At 43.0% G+C, this 23849-nt stretch overlaps 1 protein-coding gene across 1 annotated transcript in view; it reads left to right on the top strand.

Moving 5' to 3' along the window:
- The window catches only part of PCSK6 (proprotein convertase subtilisin/kexin type 6), a 284049-nt gene that overhangs the window by 158688 nt on the left and 101512 nt on the right, over positions 1–23849 (top strand). Inside the window, exons 5-6 of the mRNA XM_069766332.1 lie at positions 1581–1657; positions 3821–3909. Of these exons, the coding sequence (XP_069622433.1) occupies positions 1581–1657; positions 3821–3909 (166 nt within the window). The remainder of the gene's footprint in view (positions 1–1580; positions 1658–3820; positions 3910–23849) is intronic.

Genomic DNA, 23849 nt, shown 5'->3' with positions numbered 1-23849 from the left:
ACCTTCACACTAAGTGACGCTGCAGCGATACCGACAACGATGTTGATCGCTGCAGCGTCGCTGTTTGGTCGCTGGAGAGCTGTCACACAGACAGCTCTCCAGCGACCAACGATCCCGAGGTCCCCGGTAACCAGGGTAAACATCGGGTTACTAAGCGCAGGGCCGCGCTTAGTAACCCGATGTTTACCATGGTTACCAGCGTAAACGTTAAAAAAACAAACATTACATACTTACCTTCAGCTGTCTGTCCTCCGGCGCTCTGCTTTCCTCTGCACTGTCAGCGCCGGTCAGCCGGAAAGCAGAGCGGTGACGTCACCGCTGTACTTTCCGGCTGGCTGGCGCTGATACAGGATGCAGGAGGAGTGCAGAGAAGCAGAGCGCCGGGGACAGACAGCTGAAGGTGAGTATGTAGTGTTTGTTTTTTTAACGTTTACGCTGGTAACCAGGGTAAACATTGGGTTACTAAGCGCAGCCCTGCGCTTAGTAACCCGATGTTTACCCTGGTTACCAGTGAAGACATCGCTGGATCGGCGTCACACCCGCCGATCCAGCGATGTCAGCGGGAGATCCAGTGACGAAATAAAGTTCTGGACTTTCTTCAGCGAGCAACGATCTCCCAGCAGGGGCCTGATCGTTGGTCGCTGTCACACATAACGATTTCCTTAACGATATCGTTGCTACATTACAAAAAGCAACGATATCGTTAACGATATCGTTATGTGTGAAGGTACCTTTACTGAGATCTGATGAGCAGGTATGGACCAACCTCGGTGCCATCTGTGACTTGGCGTATCCTGTCTGTCTGCCTTTCTTGGATGATGGATGGGCTGGGTTAGTAGGTTTATAGCATGCCCCGAGGCCAGTCTGTATGTGCCCATCAGACTGCTCGACCCTTGGTATTTCAGAGCGAGCGTGATGTATATATAGATTTTAACATGTATGCTGGCTGCACATGCACATAGACTAGTTAGATATAATCCTAGGTAGCGTGTAACGTGCTGGCGCAATTTAGTAACTGGAAACCTGATGACAGGTTCCCTTCTCATGGTCCTGTCCCTCAACCCTCATTTTATTCGCTTTATATGAATCTGCAAATTTTGCATTTCATTTAATTGGCATGCACATTGGAGAAATAAAACCCTATTGGGGCAAAGTATATAAAGTTGTTAACCAAGACAGGTTCTACAAAGAGCGGAGTGTTTGACTCCTTCCCAACCACAAAGCTCTCCACAGTGCTGCCCTGCGTCTCATTCCTCCCCTAGGTCTGCCACCCTACTAGTGCTTTCCATTCTGCTAATGATCCAACACGAACACTGTAATGTATAGAATAATACTATGGTGCTTAGTGTATAGAGTATAAGGTGACTGAACACAAACGATTACAGAAAGTGTTTAATTCTATCCATAGTTTGGAGCTTGTGCATGTGACAATGCCTTATGCACAGACCCGCACATACAGCCGCTGTCGGTACATGCAGTGGATGTAAAGACATAGTGTATCACGGCATATGTTATAAATCCATGTTCTGTACATGCTTATGTATGAGAGCTTTGAGTTTTCTGCCTTTCCTTTTTCTTAGGATCCATTTGCTAGCCATGACGTGAATGGAGATGATCAGGACCCAAGTCCTAGATATGATACCAGCAATGAAAATAAGTGCGTATTGTATACCTGTAAGAGTTATGGTTGTCCTTAATGGGGGTCTTCTATTCAGAGTAAATGGATGACCTATAATTAGGATAGCTTATCAATATCCAGATCTGTGGAAGTCTGACACCATGCTTCACCACAGATTAGTGGAATTAGAACTGTTCTGCAGCACCTGGCAGTGGCCGCTACGCATTGGATGGAGTTGCACAGTGCAGCTCTCTGCAGTGTATACATGCCATTCAGCCACCACGGGAGTTTGTAGCAGCAGCTCGGTGGGGATGCTGGATGTGTGATCCCCACCTAAAAATAGATCATTAATATATTCTGAAAGATCAGCCGCTTATAATGCTGGCCAAGTCGATACTCTATTGATTTTTATACTGTTAATTTGGTTTAACATTGCTAGCTGTGGTCGGGAGGTTAATAACCGTAGTCTATTTTTACTGATTAGCCATGCGGCTTAAGTGATTTGCTAGCTTCAGAAAATTGTTATGGGAACAAAAGGTAATTGCAAACTGAAAAGTGTGTAAAACGTCACACTATCCGAGCACATTACCATCCTGGGTGCGCTTAATGGGAAAATGATCCGCATGGATATTACCCGTACTATTATCATAATAGACATTAGGAGTGTTGGAATATGTGGGGTTCTCTTACCAAGACATTCCATTTACAACCATTTTTGAGACATTTTTTAGAACTTTGCAAAGCCTTTCCAATCATTGTCCATGCATGCATTGGAGGAGAACGTGCGTGCTCAATACCATCACGATCACTCATCTCTGCAACCCACGGATGGAGGCCATACTGCAGAATGTAGCTGTACAGCAGTGCTTGCAGAGGGATCCGTTCTGATAGATTTCTGTTCTCCAATTTATTCTTTACACCTAAGCCCTGACACTTCATGGTTTTGCCTTTGGCCTCATTTTTGTAGACTGTAAATTTGTAAAGAGTTGCATTACGCCACGCTGAAAGATGGTCATGATTGAGTATTCTCAAGAACACTCCTTTCTCAGTAGTCTTTTAGTGTACGGATTCAGATCATCTGATGAACATGCCAAATGCTCATTCATCAGGTGAACTGATCTTTTGCGCAGCATAAGATAATTGTTCTCAGAATCTCGTTTTTTTTGTGAGAACAGGACTTGTGCTGCTGAGATCATTATCAGCCTAAACACACTGAACTAACTATTACAGATTTCTCAGTGTGTGTCGGTTACGGCGGCCTGCCTGTGTAAACAGGCTAATAAACTACCTCCAGTAAGTAATTTGCTGATCGTTTAGTGCCTCTTGATGGTTATCAGACCTCATAGGTTAAGGTACCGTCACACATAACGATTTCTTTAACGATATCGTTGCTTTTTGTAACGTAGCAACGATATCGTTAACGAAATCGTTGTGTGACAGCGACCAATGATCAGGCCCCTGCTGGGAGATCGTTGGTCGCTGGGAATGATCAGGACCTTTTTTTTGGTCGCTGATCACCCACTGTCATTGCTGAATCGGCGTGTGTGACGCTGATCCAGCGATGTGTTCACTGGTAACCAGGGTAAATATCGGGTTACTAAGCGCAGGGCCGCGCTTAGTAACCTGATATTTACCCTGGTTACCATTGTAAAAGTAAAAAAAAGGAAATAGTACATACTCACATTCCGGTATCTGTCACGTCCCCCGGCGTCAGCTTCCCGCACTGACTGTGAGCGCCGGCCGTAAAGCACAGCGGTGACGTCACCGCTGTGCTCTGCTTTACGGCCGGCCCTCACAGTCAGTGCGGGAAGCTGACGGCGAGGGACGTGACAGATACCGGAATGTGAGTTTGTACTGTTTTTTTTTTTTTTTTTTTTTTTTTTACACATTTACAATGGTAACCAGGGTAAACATTGGGTTACTAAGCACGGCCCTGCGCTTAGTAACCTGATGTTTACCCTGGTTACCCGGGGACTTCGACATCGTTGGTCGCTGGAGAGCTGTCTGTGCAACGGTACCTTTACAGGAATGCCACTCTTGTCATAAAACTAAAAGCACAACCCCCTGTAAACCTGATAAACCCATTAGAAGTCAATAGTATCAGCACTAGAGTATACAATTATCTATAAATTTAACATGATCACATGCAGTATAACATTGCTATTCTTCTACCCAATCCCACCCACTCCATTTTTTTTTTAGGCATGGCACTCGCTGTGCTGGTGAAGTGGCAGCATCTGCAAATAACTCCTACTGCATTGTGGGGATTGCATATAATGCAAGGATTGGTGGTAAGTTAGAATTTGCCTTATGTACAAATTTTGAGGGTATTGATGTAGTGGAAACAGATCGTATTAAGAAGTTGACAGATGAGGTTTTCTTTTTTATCACTAATGACTTTGCTTTAAGATGAATGTTGCCTCTGACCATGATGGATGTACTTATTAATGAAGAATAATGTATTATGGTTAACAATGTGCACTTTTAATTGAATTGTGTACACTTCATACATTACTCATTTGTGCCTCTTTTGATTTTAACGTTATATTTCTATAAACCATTAAGTGTGAAAAAAGGACTTTCTTGATATTTATTTTTAGGACTCTGGTCCCAAAAGTTCCTCTGCCACACAAACTAAAAACACCAGTATTATAAATGCTAAAAACAGTACAACTATGAACTCCTCACCCCCTCATACATCCGTAAGTGTTTATTTCAACCAAAAGTCATATTTCCAAGTGCAAGGAGAAGATCTTGACTGTTTCTAACTGAAGCAGTCCATAAAAATATTCATTCCAGCAGCCTCCAAAAAGTTAACATTTAACCTGAGAATTGGATTTCCAAGAACTTATTAAATTGTGTTAGACAGCATGAAGATAAGCAAGTTTGCATTTGACTTGCTTTTTCCTATCTACGGTACTTTTATTTTCTTGCTGTGAGATTTTTTTTTTTAATCTTGCATAGTGTACAGCTGGTTTCCAAGGAGCTTGACCACCAAAGCCTGGCAGAGTATGCTCAGTAGTTAAATTCCAAGCTGTTTTTAGTCCTGTAAATTCACCCCCACCATCAGCAGCTTCCAGAGCAGTTCTCTTACTAACAGCTCTTACTTTCCTGAGCATTGTGCTTGTTCAAAGGCGCTATTATCACCACGTGCAAATATAGTGATAACCATGTACTGTTCAGATCAAACACTGACAGTAATGTGTAGTGGCAGGAAAAAGCTGTTGGATCAGACCTCTCACTTGGAGTACTCTCCCTCCCCCAGGCAACCAGGAAGTAAGGAGACTGCACATTTCTGAGCTGCTCAATCGGCAACTTGAAAATACCCCTTTAAGACAAGTTTCATAATGCGCTTCTATGTCTAAAAAAGTACTGACTCATTTCAAACCTAGATTAGGTTCTCTGTTAATATGTTGTGTTTTGATCAGAATTTTTTAAAAACGGTTACAACAGAAACAATACATTAGAGGAATGGGAATCATTCCACTCATAGAGCTGGAAAATCACATAGAAAAATAGAGATTTCGGAAAACTGCTATCCATGTTCAGAATCCAGAATGCTTCCTTCCACCTCTTCTGGATTTATGTACACCTTTTTAAAGGCCCTGTGTGGCCGAAAAACATCCAATAATTTTTCTCTCGTGTGTACACTGGGGTCAATAAAGATTTTGTGAAAGAGGATCTTCAGTGCGATGGAATTTTGGAATTGACTGCAGCTTTTTAATGTCTTGTTGAGGATTGTACCAAGTTAGCACAAAGTGTGGAGTGGTGCACGGAATATATTTTTTGTGTCCAGGGTGGAAGCTAGATTCATGACCTCTGTGAGCTTCCAAGCAATGTTGGCTAGTGCCTGATGCCGACTTCACTCACTATAAGGAGAATATATCCAGATTTACCCCCAGAAGGCATTAGGAGCCATTAGGAGTGGGTGATATACAAGTGCGTTGTTGGAATAACTAGTCCGCGTGCCCACATGAAACATCAGTTTTAAACATACTGAAAGAGCAATTATTGATCATACACAGATCATTTAGAAAATATCAGGAGTGCTTTATCAGCCTCCTCAAGTAGTTTTTAAGGGTAAATCCTGCTGTCGGACGGTTCCTTTTATGCTATTACATATGGTGCTTTCTTCTAGAATGGACGACATGGGGAGGATTGCAATTTACTAGAGAATTTATTTTATACTCCTTGCTCTGAATACACCTGCACATGTCACATACAGTGGGGCAAAAAAGTATTTAGTCAGTCAGCAATAGTGCAAGTTCCACCACTTAAAAAGATGAGAGGCGTCTGTAATTTACATCATAGGTAGACCTCAACTATGGGAGACAAACTTAGAAAAAAAAATCAAGAAAATCACATTGTCTGTTTTTTTTATCATTTTTTTTTTGCATTTTATGGTGGAAAATAAGTATTTGGTCAGAAATAAACAATCAAGATTTCTGGCTCTCACAGACCTGTAACTTCTTCTTTAAGAGTCTCCTCTTTCCTCCACTCATTACCTGTAGTAATGGCACCTGTTTAAACTTGTTATCAGTATAAAAAGACACCTGTGCACACCCTCAAACAGTCTGACTCCAAACTCCACTATGGTGAAGACCAAAGAGCTGTCAAAGGACACCAGAAACAAAATTGTAGCCCTGCACCAGGCTGGGAAGACTGAATCTGCAATAGCCAACCAGCTTGGAGTGAAGAAATCAACAGTGGGAGCAATAATTAGAAAATGGAAGACATACAAGACCACTGATAATCTCCCTCGATTTGGGGCTCCACGCAAAATCCCACCCCGTGGGGTCAGAATGATCACAAGAACGGTGAGCAAAAATCCCAGAACCACGCGGGGGGACCTAGTGAATGAACTGCAGAGAGCTGGGACCAATGTAACAAGGCCTACCATAAGTAACACACTACGCCACCATGAACTCAGATCCTGCAGTGCCAGACGTGTCCCACTGCTTAAGCCAGTACATGTCCAGGCCCGTCTGAAGTTTGCTAGAGAGCATTTGGATGATCCAGAGGAGTTTTGGGAGAATGACCTATGGTCTGATGAAACCAAAGTGGAACTGTTTGGTAGAAACACAACTTGTCGTGTTTGGAGGAAAAAGAATACTGAGTTGCATCCATCAAACACCATACCTACTGTAAAGCATGGTGGTGGAAACATCATGCTTTGGGGCTGTTTCTCTGCAAAGGGGCCAGGACGACTGATCCGGGTACATGAAAGAATGAATGGGGCCATGTATCGTGAGATTTTGAGTGCAAACCTCCTTCCATCAGCAAGGGCATTGAATATGAAATGTGGCTGGGTCTTTCAACATGACAATGATCCAAAGCACACCACCAGGGCAACGAAGGAGTGGCTTCGTAAGAAGCATTTCAAGGTCCTGGAGTGGCCTAGCCAGTCTCCAGATCTCAACCCTATAGAAAACCTTTAGAGGGAGTTGAAAGTCCGTGTTGCCAAGCGAAAAGCCAAAAACATCACTGCTCTAGAGGAGATCTGCATGGAGGAATGGGCCAACATACCAACAACAGTGTGTGGCAACCTTGTGAAGACTTACAGAAAACGTTTGACCTCTGTCATTGCCAACAAAGGATATATTACAAAGTATTGAGATGAGATTTTGTTTCTGACCAAATACTTATTTTCCACCATAATATGCAAATAAAATGATAAAAAAACAGACAATGTGATTTTCTGGATTTTTTTTTCTCAGTTTGTCTCCCATAGTTGAGGTCTACCTATGATGTAAATTACAGACGCCTCTCATCTTTTTACGTGGTGGAACTTGCACTATTGCTGACTGACTAAATACTTTTTTGCCCCACTGTATCAGCGCAATAGCTGCATGTATATGTGACCTACGTCGCTTTCCAGTTATTATTTTGACATAAGTGCCTGTTTTGACCTTAAAAAAAAAAAAAAGTAAATAAAATGCACGCTTGAAGACAATATTTTAGCCAGAACTTTTGTTTTCTACTAATATGTAGGTTGTGAGCCCTCGCGGTCAGGGTCCCCTCTCCACCTGTACCGGTCGGTGACTCGTTTTGTTTATGTATACCCCTTTTCACATGTAAGACACCATGGAATAAATGGTGCTATAATAATAAACAATACAGTAGGTGTACATTATTATCCATGTAAACTCATAATCATTATTGTAGAGGGCGGAAAAGGTAATTTTTTATTTTTTTTTTTTTTATTTTCACTTTTTGCTTTTTTTTTTTCTCCAGAAAAGTGTCTTCTTTAGATGTACCTTCATTTTTTGCTCCTTAATACATGATTAATTTTGCCTGTATGACACAAACTGGTCTTAATCACATGGCACTCGCTGGAAACAGGCACGTTGTGAACATGTCCATATGTCCATATGTCACTATGTGACCGTGTTACAAATTACCAATTTCATGTGGTTTTGGTGTAGCTGTTTGAAATGGACTGATGAACCAAAGCATAGCACACGGTGGCTAAGGACAGCTATTGTTTAAGAAATATGTTCTAGTTTTTTTGAGGCATAGTTGCGCATTATCACACTTTTTTTTGTTTATTTTTGGCCTTTTTTTTAATGGATTCTTAGTAAACTAATGGCTTTAACTTCCTGGAAGCTAGATAAAAAATTGCACCTGTTAGATGGTGGGTCAGTCAGAGATTTTATCTGGCCATCCCACCCCCTTTTTTTTTTTTAACCCTCTTTCATGGTAATAAAATGCAAGAGGAAACCTGATGACGTAACTGATCCAGTAATATTTTATATGGAAAGGTTTCCATTCTTCCTGTTCACCAGTTTTTGATCTTGACTGGTTTTAAAATCTGATCAGAAAACACTGTATTGTTTTCTGACCCGCTATGAATACAAGACTGCTGTACAACCTTGGCATCAGTTGTGTCCAGCTTGGCCATAAAATAACTTTAAACACAATGAACGTTGGGATATCTAGCCTTAAAGGATTTGCATTGGGGTCTGAAGCTTATGATTGGTTAAAGCGAATAAGTCATTGGGATCAACATCCCTAAGCCGTCTATATGGGTATTCAGGTCATAGAATGTTGAATAAAATGACATCTTAGATTCATGCAATCCAATGTTTTATTCCCACAAAATCCACATTTTTGTGAATGTTAAAATAGCTGTTAAGATGTATGGGCCGCTCACTCATCTTCCTGAGAATTTGCCTCCAGATCTTATTTTACATGAAAAAGAAAGTTACCAGTGTGAGACTTGTAGATCAGAAGAGCGGACTGTCAGTCATTACATTCCAAGAAGAAAAGAGAAAGCTGACAGCACTCACTAACTGGGGCGCACGGCCAAGTCCAGGGAACCTTCCAGGACCATCAGAGATTCAAGTGATAAAGTAACAGCGCTCCATCCAGGTGTAGTAGTTCAAAAGGACAAGTTTATTTTGCCATATAATAGTGACGTTTCGACCATATAGGTCTTTATCAAGCATACAGTAAAGTGCACAGGGTCAGCTTTAAATAGTGTAGGTGCCACACAGGGCACCAATCACCATCAAGCCGCCACTCACCAAACAATACAATCCAATACAAAAAACAGACATATATATATAATAAAAATCCCCAACTGCCTATATATCCAATATACATCTCCTATAGATAATCCCCAAAGTTTAGTAATTCACATAATACATATCGGCATATCAAGCAATCCGTTTCGAGCATCGGGGTCGTCATGGAAACATCCATGTCTCTTTTTTTTTTGTGGCACTGGTTGGTCCCCATCGCGGTCACGTGATGTGGACACTTCCAGGTAGCGGTGCGCCTGCGTGCCGGGGTTGCCACGTTACTATGATTCAGGGACTGATGACGTACCCTGGGTGGTGATGTCGGGCTATGACGCAGGACCATGGGAGTTCCAGGTGATGTGACGAGTTATTTTATAGGGTGAACGGGGGGGTTCTCCTTTGTCCTGGAATCATTGATTGGCGGTGGGAGGAAACTTGGCGCCTTCCCAGGATGGAAATCCATTGGCTCCGTTATGTTTGTATACTCCGCAAGGATCTACACGGATTGGTGGATGTTTCCATGACTACCCCGATGCGCAAAACTGATTGCTTGATATGCCGATATGTATTATGTGAATTACTAATCTTTGGGGATTATCTATAGGGGATGTATAGAGGATATATAGGCGGTTGGGGATTTTTATTATATACTAGCTGAAGAGCCCGGCGTTGCCTGGGCATAGTAAATATCTGTGGTTAGTTATAGCACCTCACTTCTCTTATTTTCCCATCACGCCTCTCATTTTCCCAATCACTTCTTTCATTTTCCCCCTCACACCTCTCATTTTCTCCCTCACTCCTCTCATTCCCCCCTAACACTTGTCATTTCAACCTCACATCTGTCATTTTCTGATCACTCCACTATTTTTCCTCCACATTTTCACATCATCACCTCAGTATATACATGTTTGTCATCTCCCTTATATATAGTATACATCTGTATGTCATCTCCTGTATATAGTATATACCTGTATGTCATCTCCCCTGTATATATTAGTCTAAGTTCACATTTGCGTTGTGCGCCGCAGCGTCGTCGCCACAACGCAAACAAAAACGCAGCAAAACGCATGCACATGCGGCCCCATGCGGCGCCAATGTTAAAGATAGGGCCGCACGACGCATGCGTTTTTTAAAAGGTTGGCGCCGCACAAAAAATCCAACATGTTGCGTTTGCCGCGCCCAGACAGGTGCGCCCTAACGCCGCATGCGGCGTAAAACGCAACACAACGCATGCACATGCGGCCCCATGCGGCGCCAATGTTAAAGATAGGGCCGCACGACGCATGCGTTTTGTTGCGGCGGCGACGCTGCGGCGCAAACCGCAAATGTGAACGTACCCTTATATACCTGCTGTGTCATCTCCCCTATATATAGTATATACCTGAATGTCATCTCCTTCTATATATAGTATATACCTGTATGTCATCTCCTCCTGTATATAGTATATACGTGTGTCATCTCCCCTGTATATAGTATATATCTGTGTGTCATCTCCTCCTGTATATAGTATATACCTGCATGTCATCTTCTATATATAGCATATACCTGTATGTCATCTCCTCCTGTATATAGTATATACCTGTAGGTCATCTGCTCCTGTATATAGTATATACGTGTGTCATCTCCTCCTGTATATAGTATATACCTGTATGTCATCTCCTCCTGTATATATATGTACCTGTATGTCATCTCCTCCTCTATATGGTATATACCTGTGTGTGATCTCTCCTGTATATAGTATATATCTGTGTGTCATCTCCCCTGTATATAGTATATACCTGTGTCATCTCCTCCTGTATTAGACCTCGTTCACACGTTATTTGCTCAGTATTTTTACCTCAGTATTTGTAAGCTAAATTGGCAGCCTGATAAATCCCCCAGCCAACAGGAAGCCCTCCCCCTGGCAGTATATATTAGCTCACACATACACATAATAGACAGGTCATGTGACTGACAGCTGCCGTATTTCCTATATGGTACATTTGTTGTAGTTTGTGTGTCAAACAGAAATCAGTCCCAGGAGCGCTGAAGGAAACTCAGACAACATATGTCGTTTGCCACAACGCGTTTCAACAGTAAACACCGTCTTCTTCAGGTAGAAGACGGTGTTTACCGTTGAAACGCGTTGTGGCAAACGACATATGTTGTCTGAGTTTCCTTCAGCGCTCCTGGGACTGATTTCTGTTTGACACACATTCTCATCCTCCTTTGGAGGTATTCAGCTGGAGCTGCAGTGGTGCTCGACAACTCCCTTTCATCTCCCCTTCCCTGGGTCAATTCCTCTGCGCTCCCCTCTGACTGCTTTCACTTATCTTATTTGTTGTAGTTTGTCTGCTTATTAATCAGATTTTTATTTTTGAAGGATAAGACCAGACTTGTGTGTGTTTTAGGGCGAGTTTCGTTTGTCAAGTTGTGTGTGTTGAGTTTTGTGTGGCAACATGCGTGTAGCAACTTTTTGTGTGTCGAGTTGCATGTGACAGGTTAGTGTAGCAACGTGTGTGCAGCAAGTTTTGCGCATGGCGAGTTTTGCGCGTTGCGAGTATTGTGTGGTGCCTTTTGAGTATGTGCAAGTTTTGTGTGAGGCAACTTTTGCATGTGTTGCAACTTTTGTGCATGTGGCAATTTTTCCGCGTGTGCAAGTTTTGCGTGTGGCGAGTTTTTCATGAGGAGAATTTTGCACTTGTGGCGAGTTTTGCAAGAGCCTAGTTTTTGCATGTGGCAAGTTCTACGCGTGGCGAGTTTTGAGTGGCGACTTTTGTGTTTTGACTTTTATGTGGCGAGGTTGGTGTATTTGTGGTGAAATGTGTGCTGAGGGTAGTATGTGTTCAAGCACGTGGTAGTGTGTGGCGCATTTTGTGTGTTTTCATATCCCCGTGTGTGGTGAGTATCCCATGTCGAGGCCCCACCTTAGCAACTGTACGGTATATACTCTTTGGCGCCATCGCTCTCATTCTTTAAGTCCCCCTTGTTCACATCTGGCAGCTGTCAATTTGCCTCCTACACTTTTCCTTTCATTTTTTCCCATTATGTAGATAGGGGCAAAATTGTTTGGTGAATTGGAAAGCGCGGGGTTAAAATTTCACCTCACAACATAGCCTATGACGCTCTCGGGGTCCAGACGTGTGACTGTGCAAAATTTTGTTGCTGTAGCTGCGACGCTTCCAACACTTTTCCTTTCACTTTTTTCCCCATTATGTAGATAGGGGCAAAATTGTTTGGTGAATTGGAACGCGCGGGGTTAAAATTTCGCCTCACAACATAGCCTATGACGCTCTCGGGGTCCAGACGTGTGACTGTGCAAAATTTTGTGGCTGTAGCTGCGACGGTGCAGATGCCAATCCCGGACATACACACACACACACACACACACACACACACACACACACACACACACACACACACACACACACACACACATTCAGCTTTATATAGTAGATATGTCTGATGTCTGTTTTTTGTATTGGATTGTATTAATTGTTTGGTGGGCGGCGGCTTGATGGTGATTGGTGCCCTGTGTGGCACCTACACTATTTAAAGCTGACCCTGTGCACTATACTGTATGCTTGATAAAGACCTATATGGTCGAAACGTCGCTATTATATGGCAAAATAAACTTGTCCTTTTGAACTACTACACCTGGATGGAGCGCTGTTATTTTATCACTTGAATGTCAGTCATTACATGTCTCACACTGGTAAGGCTCCTTTTAATTTACAGTAATCTCTGGAGGTCCTGCCCATCCATCTTAACAGCTCATTTACATATTAAGAACAATGCAGATTTCTCTGGATATCAAGGTATCCTTTTATTCAGCTTCCTATGACCTACATGCCCATATAGACGGCTTAGGAGGGTTGATCCTACTGACAGATTCTCTTTAACCCCTTACCGGCATCGGACGTACTATACCGTCCGATGCCGGCTCCCCCTGCTTTGATGCAGGGCTCCGCGGTGAGCCCGCATCAAAGCCGGGACATGTCGGCTGTTTTGAACAGCTGACATGTGCCCGTAATAGGCGCGGGCAGAATCGCGATCTGCCCGCACCTATTAACTAGTTAAATGCCGCTGTCAAACGCAGACAGCGGCATTTAACTACCGCTTCCGGCCGGGCGGCCGGAAATGACGTCATCGCCGACCCCCGTCACATGATCGGGGGTCGGCGATGCTTGTATATTGTAACCATAGAGGTCCTTGAGACCTCTATGGTTACTGATGACCGGTGGCTGTGAGCGCCACCCTGTGGTCGGCGCTCACAGCACACCTCTATTTCTGCTACATAGCAGCGATCAGCAGATCGCTGCTATGTAGCAGAGCCGATCGCGTTGTGCCTGCTTCTAGCCTCCCATGGAGGCTATTGAAGCATGGCAAAAGTTAAAAAAAAAAAAAAAAGTTTAAAAAAATGTGAAAAAAATAAAAAAAAACATAAGTTTAAATCACCCCCCTTTCGCCCCAATCAAAATAAATCAATAAAAAAAATATCAAATCTACGCATATTTGGTATCGCCGCGCTCAGAATAGCCCGATCTATCAATTTAAAAAAAGTATTAACCTGATCGCTAAACAGCGTAGCGGGAAAAAAATTAGAAACGCCAGAATTACGTTTTTTTGGTCGCCGCAACATTGCATTAAAATGCAATAACAGGCGATCAAAAGAACGTATCTGCACCGAAATGCTATCATTAACCCCTTTACCCCCAAGGGTGGTTTGCACGTTAATGACCGGGCCAATTTTTACAATTCTGACCACTGTCCCTTTATGAGGTTATAACTCTGGAACGCTTCAATGGATCCTGGTGATTCTGACATTGTTTTCTCGTGACATATTGTACTTCATGACAATGGTAAAAATTATTTGATAGTACCTGCGTTTATTTGTGAAAAAAACGGAAATTTGGCGAAAATTATGAAAATTTCGCAATTTTCCAACTTTGAATTTTTATGCAATTAAATCACAGAGATATGTCACACAAAATACTTAATAAATAACATTTCCCACATGTCTACTTTACATCAGCACAATTTTGGAAACAAAATTTTTTTTTGTTAGGGAGTTATAAGGGTTAAAAGTTGACCAGCAATTTCTCATTTCTACAACACCATTTTATTTTAGGGACCACATCTCATTTGAAGTCATTTTGAGGGGTCTATATGATAGAAAATACCCAAGTGTGACACCATTCTAAAAACTACACCCCTCAAGGTGCTCAAAACCATATTCAAGAAGTTTATTAACCCTTCTGGTGCTTCACAGGAATTTTTTGAATGTTTAAATAAAAATGAACATTTAACTTTTTTTCACAAAAAATTTAATTCAGCTCCAATTTGTTTTATTTTACCAAGGGTAACAGGAGAAAATGGACCCCAAACATTGTTGTACAATTTGTCCTGAGTATGCCAATACCCCACATGTGGGGGTAAACCACTGTTTGGGCGCATGGCAGAGCTCGGAAGCGAAGGAGTGCCATTTGACTTTCAATGCAAAATTGACTGGAATTGAGATGGGACGCCATGTTTCGTTTGGAGAGCCACTGATGTGCCTAAACATTGAAACCCCCCACAAGTGACACCATTTTGGAAAGTAGACCCCCTAAGGAACTTATCTAGAGGTGTGGTGAGCACTTTGACCCACCAAGTGCTTCACAGAAGTTTATAATGTAGAACCGTAAAAATAAAAAATCATATTTTTTCACAAAAATTATCTTTTTGCCCCCAATTTTTTATTTTCCCAAGGGTAAGAGAAGAAATTGGACCCCAAAAGTTGTTGTACAATTTGTCCTGAGTACGCTGATACCCCATATGTGGGGGTAAACCACTGTTTGGGTGGATGGGAGAGCTCGGAAGGGAAGGAGCGCCGTTTGACTTTTCAAAGCAAAATTGACAGGAATTAAGATGGGACGCCATGTTGCGTTTGAAGAGCCACTGATGTGCCTAAACATTGAAACCCCCCACAAATGACACCATTTTGGAAAGTAGACCCCCTAAGGAACTTATCTAGAGGTGTGGTGAGCACTTTGACCCACCAAGTGCTTCACAGAAGTTTATAATGCAGAGCCGTAAAAATAAAACAAAAATTTTTTCTCACAAAAATTATTTTTTTAGCCCCCAGTTTTGTATTTTCCTGAGGGTAACAGGAGAAATTGGACCCCAAAATTTGTTGCCCAATTTGTCCTGAGTGCGATGATACACCATATGTGGGGGGAACCACTGTTTGGGCACATGGGAGGGCTCAGAAGGGAAGGAGTGCCATTTGAATGCAGACTTAGATGGAATGGTCTGCAGGTGTCACATTGCATTTGCAGAGCCCCTAATGTACCTAAACAGTAGAAACCCCCCACAAGTGACACCATTTTGGAAAGTAGACCCCCTTAGGAACTTATCTAGATGTGTGCTGAGCGCTTTGACCCACCAAGGGCTTCACAGAAGTTTATAATGGAGAGCCGTAAAAATAAAACAAAATTTTTTTCCCACAAAAATTATTTTTTAGCCCCCAGTTTTGTATTTTCCCGAGGGTAACAGGAGAAATTCGACCCCACAATTTGTTGTCCAATTTGTCCTGAGTGCGCTGATACCCCATATGTGGGGGGGGACCACTGTTTGGGCGCATGGGAGGGCTCGGAAGGGAAGGAGCTCCATTTGGAATGAGGACTTAGATGGAATGGTCTGCAGGTGTCACATTGCATTTGCAGAGCCCCTAATGTACCTAAACAGTAGAAGCCTCCCACAAGTGACACCATTTTGGAAACTAGACCCCCTAAGGAACTCATCTAGATGTGTTGTGATAGCTTTGAACCCCCAAGTGTTTCACTACAGTTTGTAACGCAGAGCCGTGAAAATTAAAAAAAAAAAATCTTTCCCCCCAAAATTATTTTTTAGCCCCCAGTTTTGTATTTTCCCGAGGGTAAGAGGAGAAATTCGACCCCAAAAGTTGTTGTCCAATTTGTCCTGAGTACGCTGATACCCCGTATGTTGGGGGAAAACACCGTTTGAGCGCATGGCAGAGCTCGGAAGGGAAGGAGCGCCATTTGGAATGCAGACTTAGATGGAATGGTCTGCAGACGTCACATTGCGTTTGCAGAACCCCTAATGTACCTAAACAGTAGAAACCCCCCACAAGTGACCCCATATTGGAAACTAGACCCCCCAGGGAGCTAATCTAGATGTGTTGTGAGAACTTTGAACCCCCAAGTGTTTCACTACAGTTTATAACGCAGAGCCGTGAAAATAAAAAATCTTTTTTTTTTTCCCACAAAAAATGTTTTAGCCCCGAGTTTTGTATTTTCCCAAGGGTAACAGGAGAAATTGGACCCCAAAAGTTGTTGTCCTATTTGTCCTGAGTACGCTGATACCCCATATGTTGGGGTAAACCCCTGTTTGGGCACACGGGAGAGCTCGGAAGGGAAGAAGCACTGTTTTACTTTTTCAACGCAGAATTGGCTGGAATTGAGATCGGACGCCATGTCGCGTTTGGAGAGCCCCTGATGTGCCTAAACAGTGGAAACCCCCCAATTATAACTGAAACCCTAATCCAAACACATCCCTAACCCTAATCCCAACAGTAACCCTAACCACACCTCTAACCCTGACACACCCCTAACCCTAATCCCAACCCTATTCCCAACCGTAAATGTAATCTAAACCCTAACTGTAACTTTAGCCCCAACCCAAACTGTAGCCCTAGCCCTAACCCTAGCCCTAACCCTAACCCTAACCCTAGCCCTAACCCTAGCCCTAACCCTAACCCTAGCCCTAACCCTAGCCCTAACCCTAACCCTAGCCCTAACCCTAGCCCTAACCCTAGCCCTAAACCTAACCCTAACCCTAGCCCTAGCCCTAGCCCTAACCCTAGCCCTAACTCTAACCCTAGCCCTAATGGGAAAATGGAAATAAATACATTTTTTAAATTTTTCCCTAACTAAGGGGGTGATGAAGGGGGGTTTGATTTACTTTTATAGCGGGTTTTTTAGCGGATTTTTATGATTGGCAGCCGTCACACACTGAAAGACGCTTTTTATTGCAAAAAATATTTTTTGCGTTACCACATTTTGAGAGCTATAATTTTTCTATATTTTGGTCCACAGAGTCATGTGAGGTCTTGTTTTTTGCGGGACGAGTTGATGTTTTTATTGGTAACATTTTCGGGCACGTGACATTTTTTGATCGCTTTTTATTCCGATTTTTGTGAGGCAGAATGACCAAAAACCAGCTATTCATGAATTTCTTTTGGGGGAGGCGTTTATACCGTTCCGCGTTTGGTAAAATTGATGAAGCAGTTTTATTCTTCGGGTCAGTACGATTACAGCGATACCTCATTTATATCATTTTTTTATGTTTTGGCGCTTTTATACGATAAAAACTATTTTATAGAAAAAATAATTATTTTTGCATCACTTTATTCTCAGGACTATAACTTTTTTATTTTTTTGCTGATGATGCTGTATGGCGGCTCGTTTTTTGCGGGACAAGATGACGCTTTCAGCGGTACCATGGTTAGTTATATCTGTCTTTTTGATCGCGTGTTATTCCACTTTTTGTTCGGCGGTATGATAATAAAGCGTTGTTTTTTGCCTCGTTTTTTTTTTTTTTTTCTTACGGTGTTTACTGAAGGGGTTAACTAGTGGGCCAGTTTTATAGGTCGGGCCGTTACGGACGCGGCGATACTAAATATGTGTACTTTTATTGTTTTTTTTTTTTTTTATTTAGATAAAGAAATGTATTTATGGGAATAATATTTTTTTTTTTTTTTCATTATTTTGGAATATTTTTTTTTATTTTTTTACACATTTGAAATTTTTTTTTTTTTACTTTTTTACTTTGTCCCAGGGGGGGACATCACAGATCAGTGATCTGACAGTTTGCACAGCACTCTGTCAGATCACTGATCTGATAGGAGTGCAGGCTGCTTCACAGTGCCTGCTCTGAGCAGGCTCTGTGAAGCCACCTCCCTCCCTGCAGGACCCGGATCCGCGGCCATCTTGGATCCGGGGCTGGAGGGAGCAGGGAGGGAGGTGAGACCCTCGCAGCAACGCGATCACATCGCGTTGCTGCGGGGGGCTCAGGGAAGCCCGCAGGGAGCCCCCTCCCTGCGCGGTGCTTCCCTGTACCGCCGGCACATCGCGATCATCTTTGATCGCGGTGTGCCGGGGGTTAATGTGCCGGGGGCGGTCCGTGACCGCTCCTGGCACATAGTGCCGGATGTCAGCTGCGATAAACAGCTGACACCCGGCCGCGATCGGCAGCGCTCCCCCCGTGAGCGCTGCCGATCGCATATGACGTACTATTGCGTCCTTGGGAAGTAAAGCCCACCCCACATGGACGCAATAGTACGTCTAATGGCAGAAAGGGGTTAAAAACGTCATCTCGGCACGCAAAAAATAAGCCCTCAACTGACCCCAGATCATGAAAAATGGAGACGCTACGAGTATCGGAAAATGGCGCAATTTATTTATTTATTTATTTTTTTTTTAGCAAAGTTTGGAATTTTTTTTCACCACTTAGATAAAAAATAACCTAGTCATGTTAGGTGTCTATGAACTCGTACTGACCAGGAGAATCATAATGGCAGGTCAGTTTTAGCATTTAGTGAACCTAGCAAAAAAGCCAAACAAAAAAAACCAATGTTGGATTGCACTTTTTTTGCAATTTCACCGCACTTGGAATTTTTTTCCCGTTTTCTAGTACACGACATGCTAAAACCAATGATGTCGTTCAAAAGTACAACTCGTCCCGCAAAAAATAAGCCCTCACATGGCCAAATTGACGGAAAAATAAAAAAGTTATGGCTCTGGGAAGGAGGGGAGCGAAAAACGAACACGGAAAAACGAAAAATCCCCTGGTCATGAAGGGGTTAAGAATTGTTTTTGCATTCTTTTTCACCAGTTTATTAAAATTAATAATAAGTGGTGAAGCTTAATAGCTGGGTAATAACCCACAGACCCTGCCATTTCATTTGACATCGCAGAAAATAATAACCGAACGTTAATTTTTTTTCCTGTGTTTGTTTGAAACCAAGTGCCCCTTAATTGTGATAGTGCTTCCAGCTGCCAACATTCCTGCTCCTGTTTCCATGCTCCAGAGGATACTGACTTGGTGTTAATGTTGCTTATTGCTTGTTTTGCCTCGCTGTTTGTGTATAAATAAGTCTTTTCACAGGGTTTTGTATTGTTCCTCTGATGCCTTGAGTGTGAGGACACACAGCTGTAGATGTCTACATTGTGCGTCACCTGCTTCTGGGCAATGAGCTGGAACATGTACCAGGAGAAAGCAGTCATTAGTCACGCTTGCTTGGGTGGCTGTGTATTGTGCTGTTCATTCTGTATCCCTATGTTCTTCATGTGCTGGAATCCTGGCACAGGTTAGTAGTGTGGCTTTCCAGTGATCACCAAAGAGGGTTAAATACGGTAAGTCATTTGGATGGGTCACTGCTACACAATGGTTTCTGTTACATGATGCACTGCCACTCAGAAAATTAATCTGACATATTATAGAATACCTGGCAGTTATCAGCCAGTTTTTAGCAATTTTAATTTATCCTAAGTCATATTGCACGACTCGTTTAAAGGGTTGATTGTGACTTGTAGGATTGCTACTTCCAACAGGTGGCGCTATAGAGTTTAAGTCTTCTTTTTCTCAGAAGAGGCAATTTGCATAGCAATTTTAAGGCATCCTCCACTGGATCGGTTGGAGAACTATTGCGATTTCTGAAGTGTCGTGGTATAGAGCACACATGGCGTACAAATATGTAAGGGGATCTACCCATAAACAATTCTTATCATTTTTGTACATAATAGGTGAGATGTATGATTTATGGGGGTCTGGCCCCTACCTAGCAAGCAGCCTGAATGGTAAACTTATCATTCATTCTCTGAAGTGAAATACTCTGCTTGTCTATTGCTCCAGTCCCTGACAGCAAGCAGCCCGAATGGTATCTGAGTCATTCTATCTTCGGCATTGAATCCTGCATATCTCTATATTTGTTAGCCATCTTAGTATGCAATTGTTTTTGTTTTGTTTATAGATATTTAACTCACTTCGGCTTGTCTTCATGCAGAGAGATCACATAACTATTTCAAAGCGGTTTATGATCCATGTAGACCTGGACATTTGTTCATCTGTTCACTACATTTATTGTGTCCTGTCTCAACTGAGCTAGATTGATTGCTGACGAGCTTTAAAAAAAAGGAAAAAAAGTGAGATCTAAGAGCTAGCCTTCTATAAATGTAGACATACTTTGGGGATGCATTCGTGCAGGGGTGCATTCGTGCACTATTATTCGTGTACATTTATTCAAAGTACTTTTTCTAAGTACTCGCAGTTATAACATGGCAGTTAGACAAGGCAGGAGACAGGTAAGACAATCTAAATTTATTCCCTGTTCATTTGGAACAGAACAAATATTCACCATATGTATTTGTATATTATATATCCTGGCTGCCGCATTCACTCACATTCACCGCCCTTGCATTAACTCATTACACTCCATCCATATCGGCCCCTCTGTCCTTTCCTCTCCTATGTATAGCACTCACGCTCTGTTCACATTGCTTAACAGCACAGATCCATTCAGTCCCACCATCCAACACAAGAGATGCTCTCACAAATCACTTAACCATCTGCTCACTCTTTCTATCCTCCTTCTCCTAGTCGCTGGAGACATCTGTCCCAACCCCGGCCCCCCATGTTATAGCCAGTCAAACCTCCCAACTGCTACACTCAGAAACCCCTCTAACCTTATTAATATTCCATGCATGCCTTCTGTCTTTTTCAATTGTGCTCTTTGGAATTCTCGCTCTGTGTAATAAACTCTCCTTCATCCATCACTTCTTCCTTTCTAATTCTCTTTTTTTTTTATTTAAATAGATTTTTATTAAGAATAAGCATAAACATTACATTTTCCTCCACATTCCAATATGTTACATACAAAGGTTTTTAAGACCGCCTATTCATCTAGCAGTTTTTCTAATTCTCTTAATCTCCTGTCTCTTACTGAAACCTGGATCCAGCAGTCAGACACCACCGCTGCTGCTGCTCTTTCATATGGAGGACTACACTTTTCTCATACCCCAAGATCGGACAACAGAGCAGGTGAAGGCGTTGGTCTGCTCCTTTCACCCAAATGTACCTTCCAAATTATTCCCCAAGTACCCTCACTTGTCTTCCCTTCCTTTGAGGTCCATGCTGTCAGACTCTACATCCCCTTCTCCATGCGAGTGGCGGTGGTGTATCGTCCTCCCCGCCCCTCTCATCAGTTCCTGGATCACTTTGCCACCTGGCTTCCATACTTTCTCTCCTGTGACACCCCCACCCTCATCATGGGTGATTTCAACATCCCCATTGCTTCTCCCCTCTCCCCATCTGCTTCTCACCTTTTATCTCTAACCTCCTCTTTCGGCCTCTCACAGCATACTAACTCTCCAACGCATGAAGATGGAAACTCCATCGACTTGGTCTTCTCCCGGCTTTGCTCAGTGGATGATTTCACAAACTCCCCTTTCCCGCTCTCTGACCACAACCTTCTTTCATTCTCTATCAAGAACTGCCATCCCGCTCAGGTCACCCCCACTTTCCACACTTGTAGAAACATGCAGGCCATTAACACCCAGAAACTTATTAAAAACTTGCAGTCCTCATTGGCCCCAATCTCCTCCATCTCATGTCCTGATTCTGCGCTGAAGCACTACAATGAAACCCTGCAAAGTGCCCTGGATGAAGCTGCACCTCCTATACATAGAACAACTCAGCACAGACGGCGACAACCGTGGCACACGCTGCAAACACGTTTCCTGCAGCGGTGCTCCAGGTGCGCCGAACGTCGGTGGAGAAAATCTAATCTACCCGAAGATTTCATCCATTATAAGTTCATGCTAAAAACATACAACTCTGCCCTTTACCTCTCCAAACAAACCTATTTCAACACCCTCATCACCTCCCTCGCTGTCCAATAACCCTAAAAGTCTGTTTGACACTTTCCAGTCCCTACTCAACCCAAGAGTGCAGGCCCCAACGACGGATATCCGCGCTGACGATCTGGCCAATTACTTCAAAGAAAAAATTGACCACATTCGACAGGAAATCATCTCCCAATCTCTTCATACCATGCACTGTCCTCCCTCCCCCACTGCATCTAGCTCACTCTCTGACTTTGAACCAGTTACAGAAGAAGTAGTAATCGGGCTCCTTGCATCTTCTCGCCCAACTACTTGCACCAGTGACCCCATTCCGTCACATCTCCTCCAGTCCCTTTCCCCAGCTGTCACCTCTCACATAACAAAAATTTTCAACCTTTCTCTCACTTCCGGTATTTTTCCATCCTCATTTAAGCATGCCATCATACATCCATTACTTAAAAAAACCATCCCTCGATCAAAACTGTGCTGCTAATTATAGACCTGTCTCTAATCTTCCCTTCATCTCTAAACTCCTCGAACGCCTGGTCCACTCCCGTCTTACACGCTATCTCTCAGATAACTCTCTTCTCGACCCTCTTCAATCTGGTTTCCGCTCTTTACACTCTACTGAAACTGCCCTCACTAAAGTCTCTAATGACCTACTAACAGCTAAATCTAATGGTCACTACTCCATGCTAATTCATCAGCTGCTCCTCACTATGCTCCGCTCCATCGGCCTCAAGGACACCGTTCTCTCCTGGTTCTCCTCCTTTCTCTCTGACCGATCCTTCACTGTATCTTTTGCTGGTTTCTCCTCCTCTCACCTTCCCCTTACTGTTGGGGTTCCTCAAGGATCAGTCCTAGGCCCCCTCCTCTTCTCTTTGTATACTGCCCCTTTTGGACAAACAATCAGTAGATTTGGTTTCTGGTACCATCTCTATGCTGACGACACCCAATTATACACTTCTCCTGTTATCACGCCGACATTTCTAGAAAACACCAGTGATTGTCTTACCGCTGTCTCTAACATCATGTCCTCCCTCTATCTGAAACTGAACCTGTCAAAAACTGAACTCGTGTTTTCTCCCTCTATTAACCTACCTTTGCCCATCTCCGTGTGCGGTTCCACCATTACTCCAAAGCAACATGCCCGCTGCCTTGGGGTCATACTTGATTCCGAGCTTTCATTCACCCCCCACATCCGATAACTGGCTTGCTCTTCTTTTCTGCATCTCAAAAACATTTCTAGAATTCGTCATTTTCTTAATTTCAACTCTGCAAAAACTCTTACTGTTTCACTTATTAATTCTTGTCTGGACTATTGTAACTACTAATCTGCCTCCCTCTTGCCAAACTCTCCCCGCTTCAATCTGTCCTGAATGCTGCAGCCAGGATTATATTCCTCACCAACCGTTACACCGATGCCTCTACCTTGTGCCAGTCGTTAAAATGGTTACCCATCCACTCAAGAATCCAGTACAAAACTACTACCCTCATCCACAAAGCACTCAATGGCTCAGCACCACCCTACATCTCCTCTCTGGTCTCAGTCTACCACCCTACCCATGCTCTCCGTTCCGCTAATGACTTCAGGTTAGCATCCTCAATAATTAGAACCTCCCACTCCCGTCTCCAAGACTTTACACGTGCTGCGCCGATTCTTTGGAATGCATTACCTAGGTTAATACGATTAATCCCCAATCCCCACAGTTTTAAGCGTGCCCTAAAAACTCATTTGTTCAGATTGGCCTACCGCCTCAATGCATTAACCTAACTATCCCTGTGTGGCCCATTAAAAAAAAAAAAAAACATAATCCGGTTCCT

The sequence above is a fragment of the Ranitomeya imitator genome, chromosome 4, assembly GCF_032444005.1.
Source record: "Ranitomeya imitator isolate aRanImi1 chromosome 4, aRanImi1.pri, whole genome shotgun sequence".
Lineage (NCBI taxonomy): Eukaryota > Metazoa > Chordata > Amphibia > Anura > Dendrobatidae > Ranitomeya > Ranitomeya imitator.
This window is presented reverse-complemented; position numbering and strand designations above follow the sequence as displayed.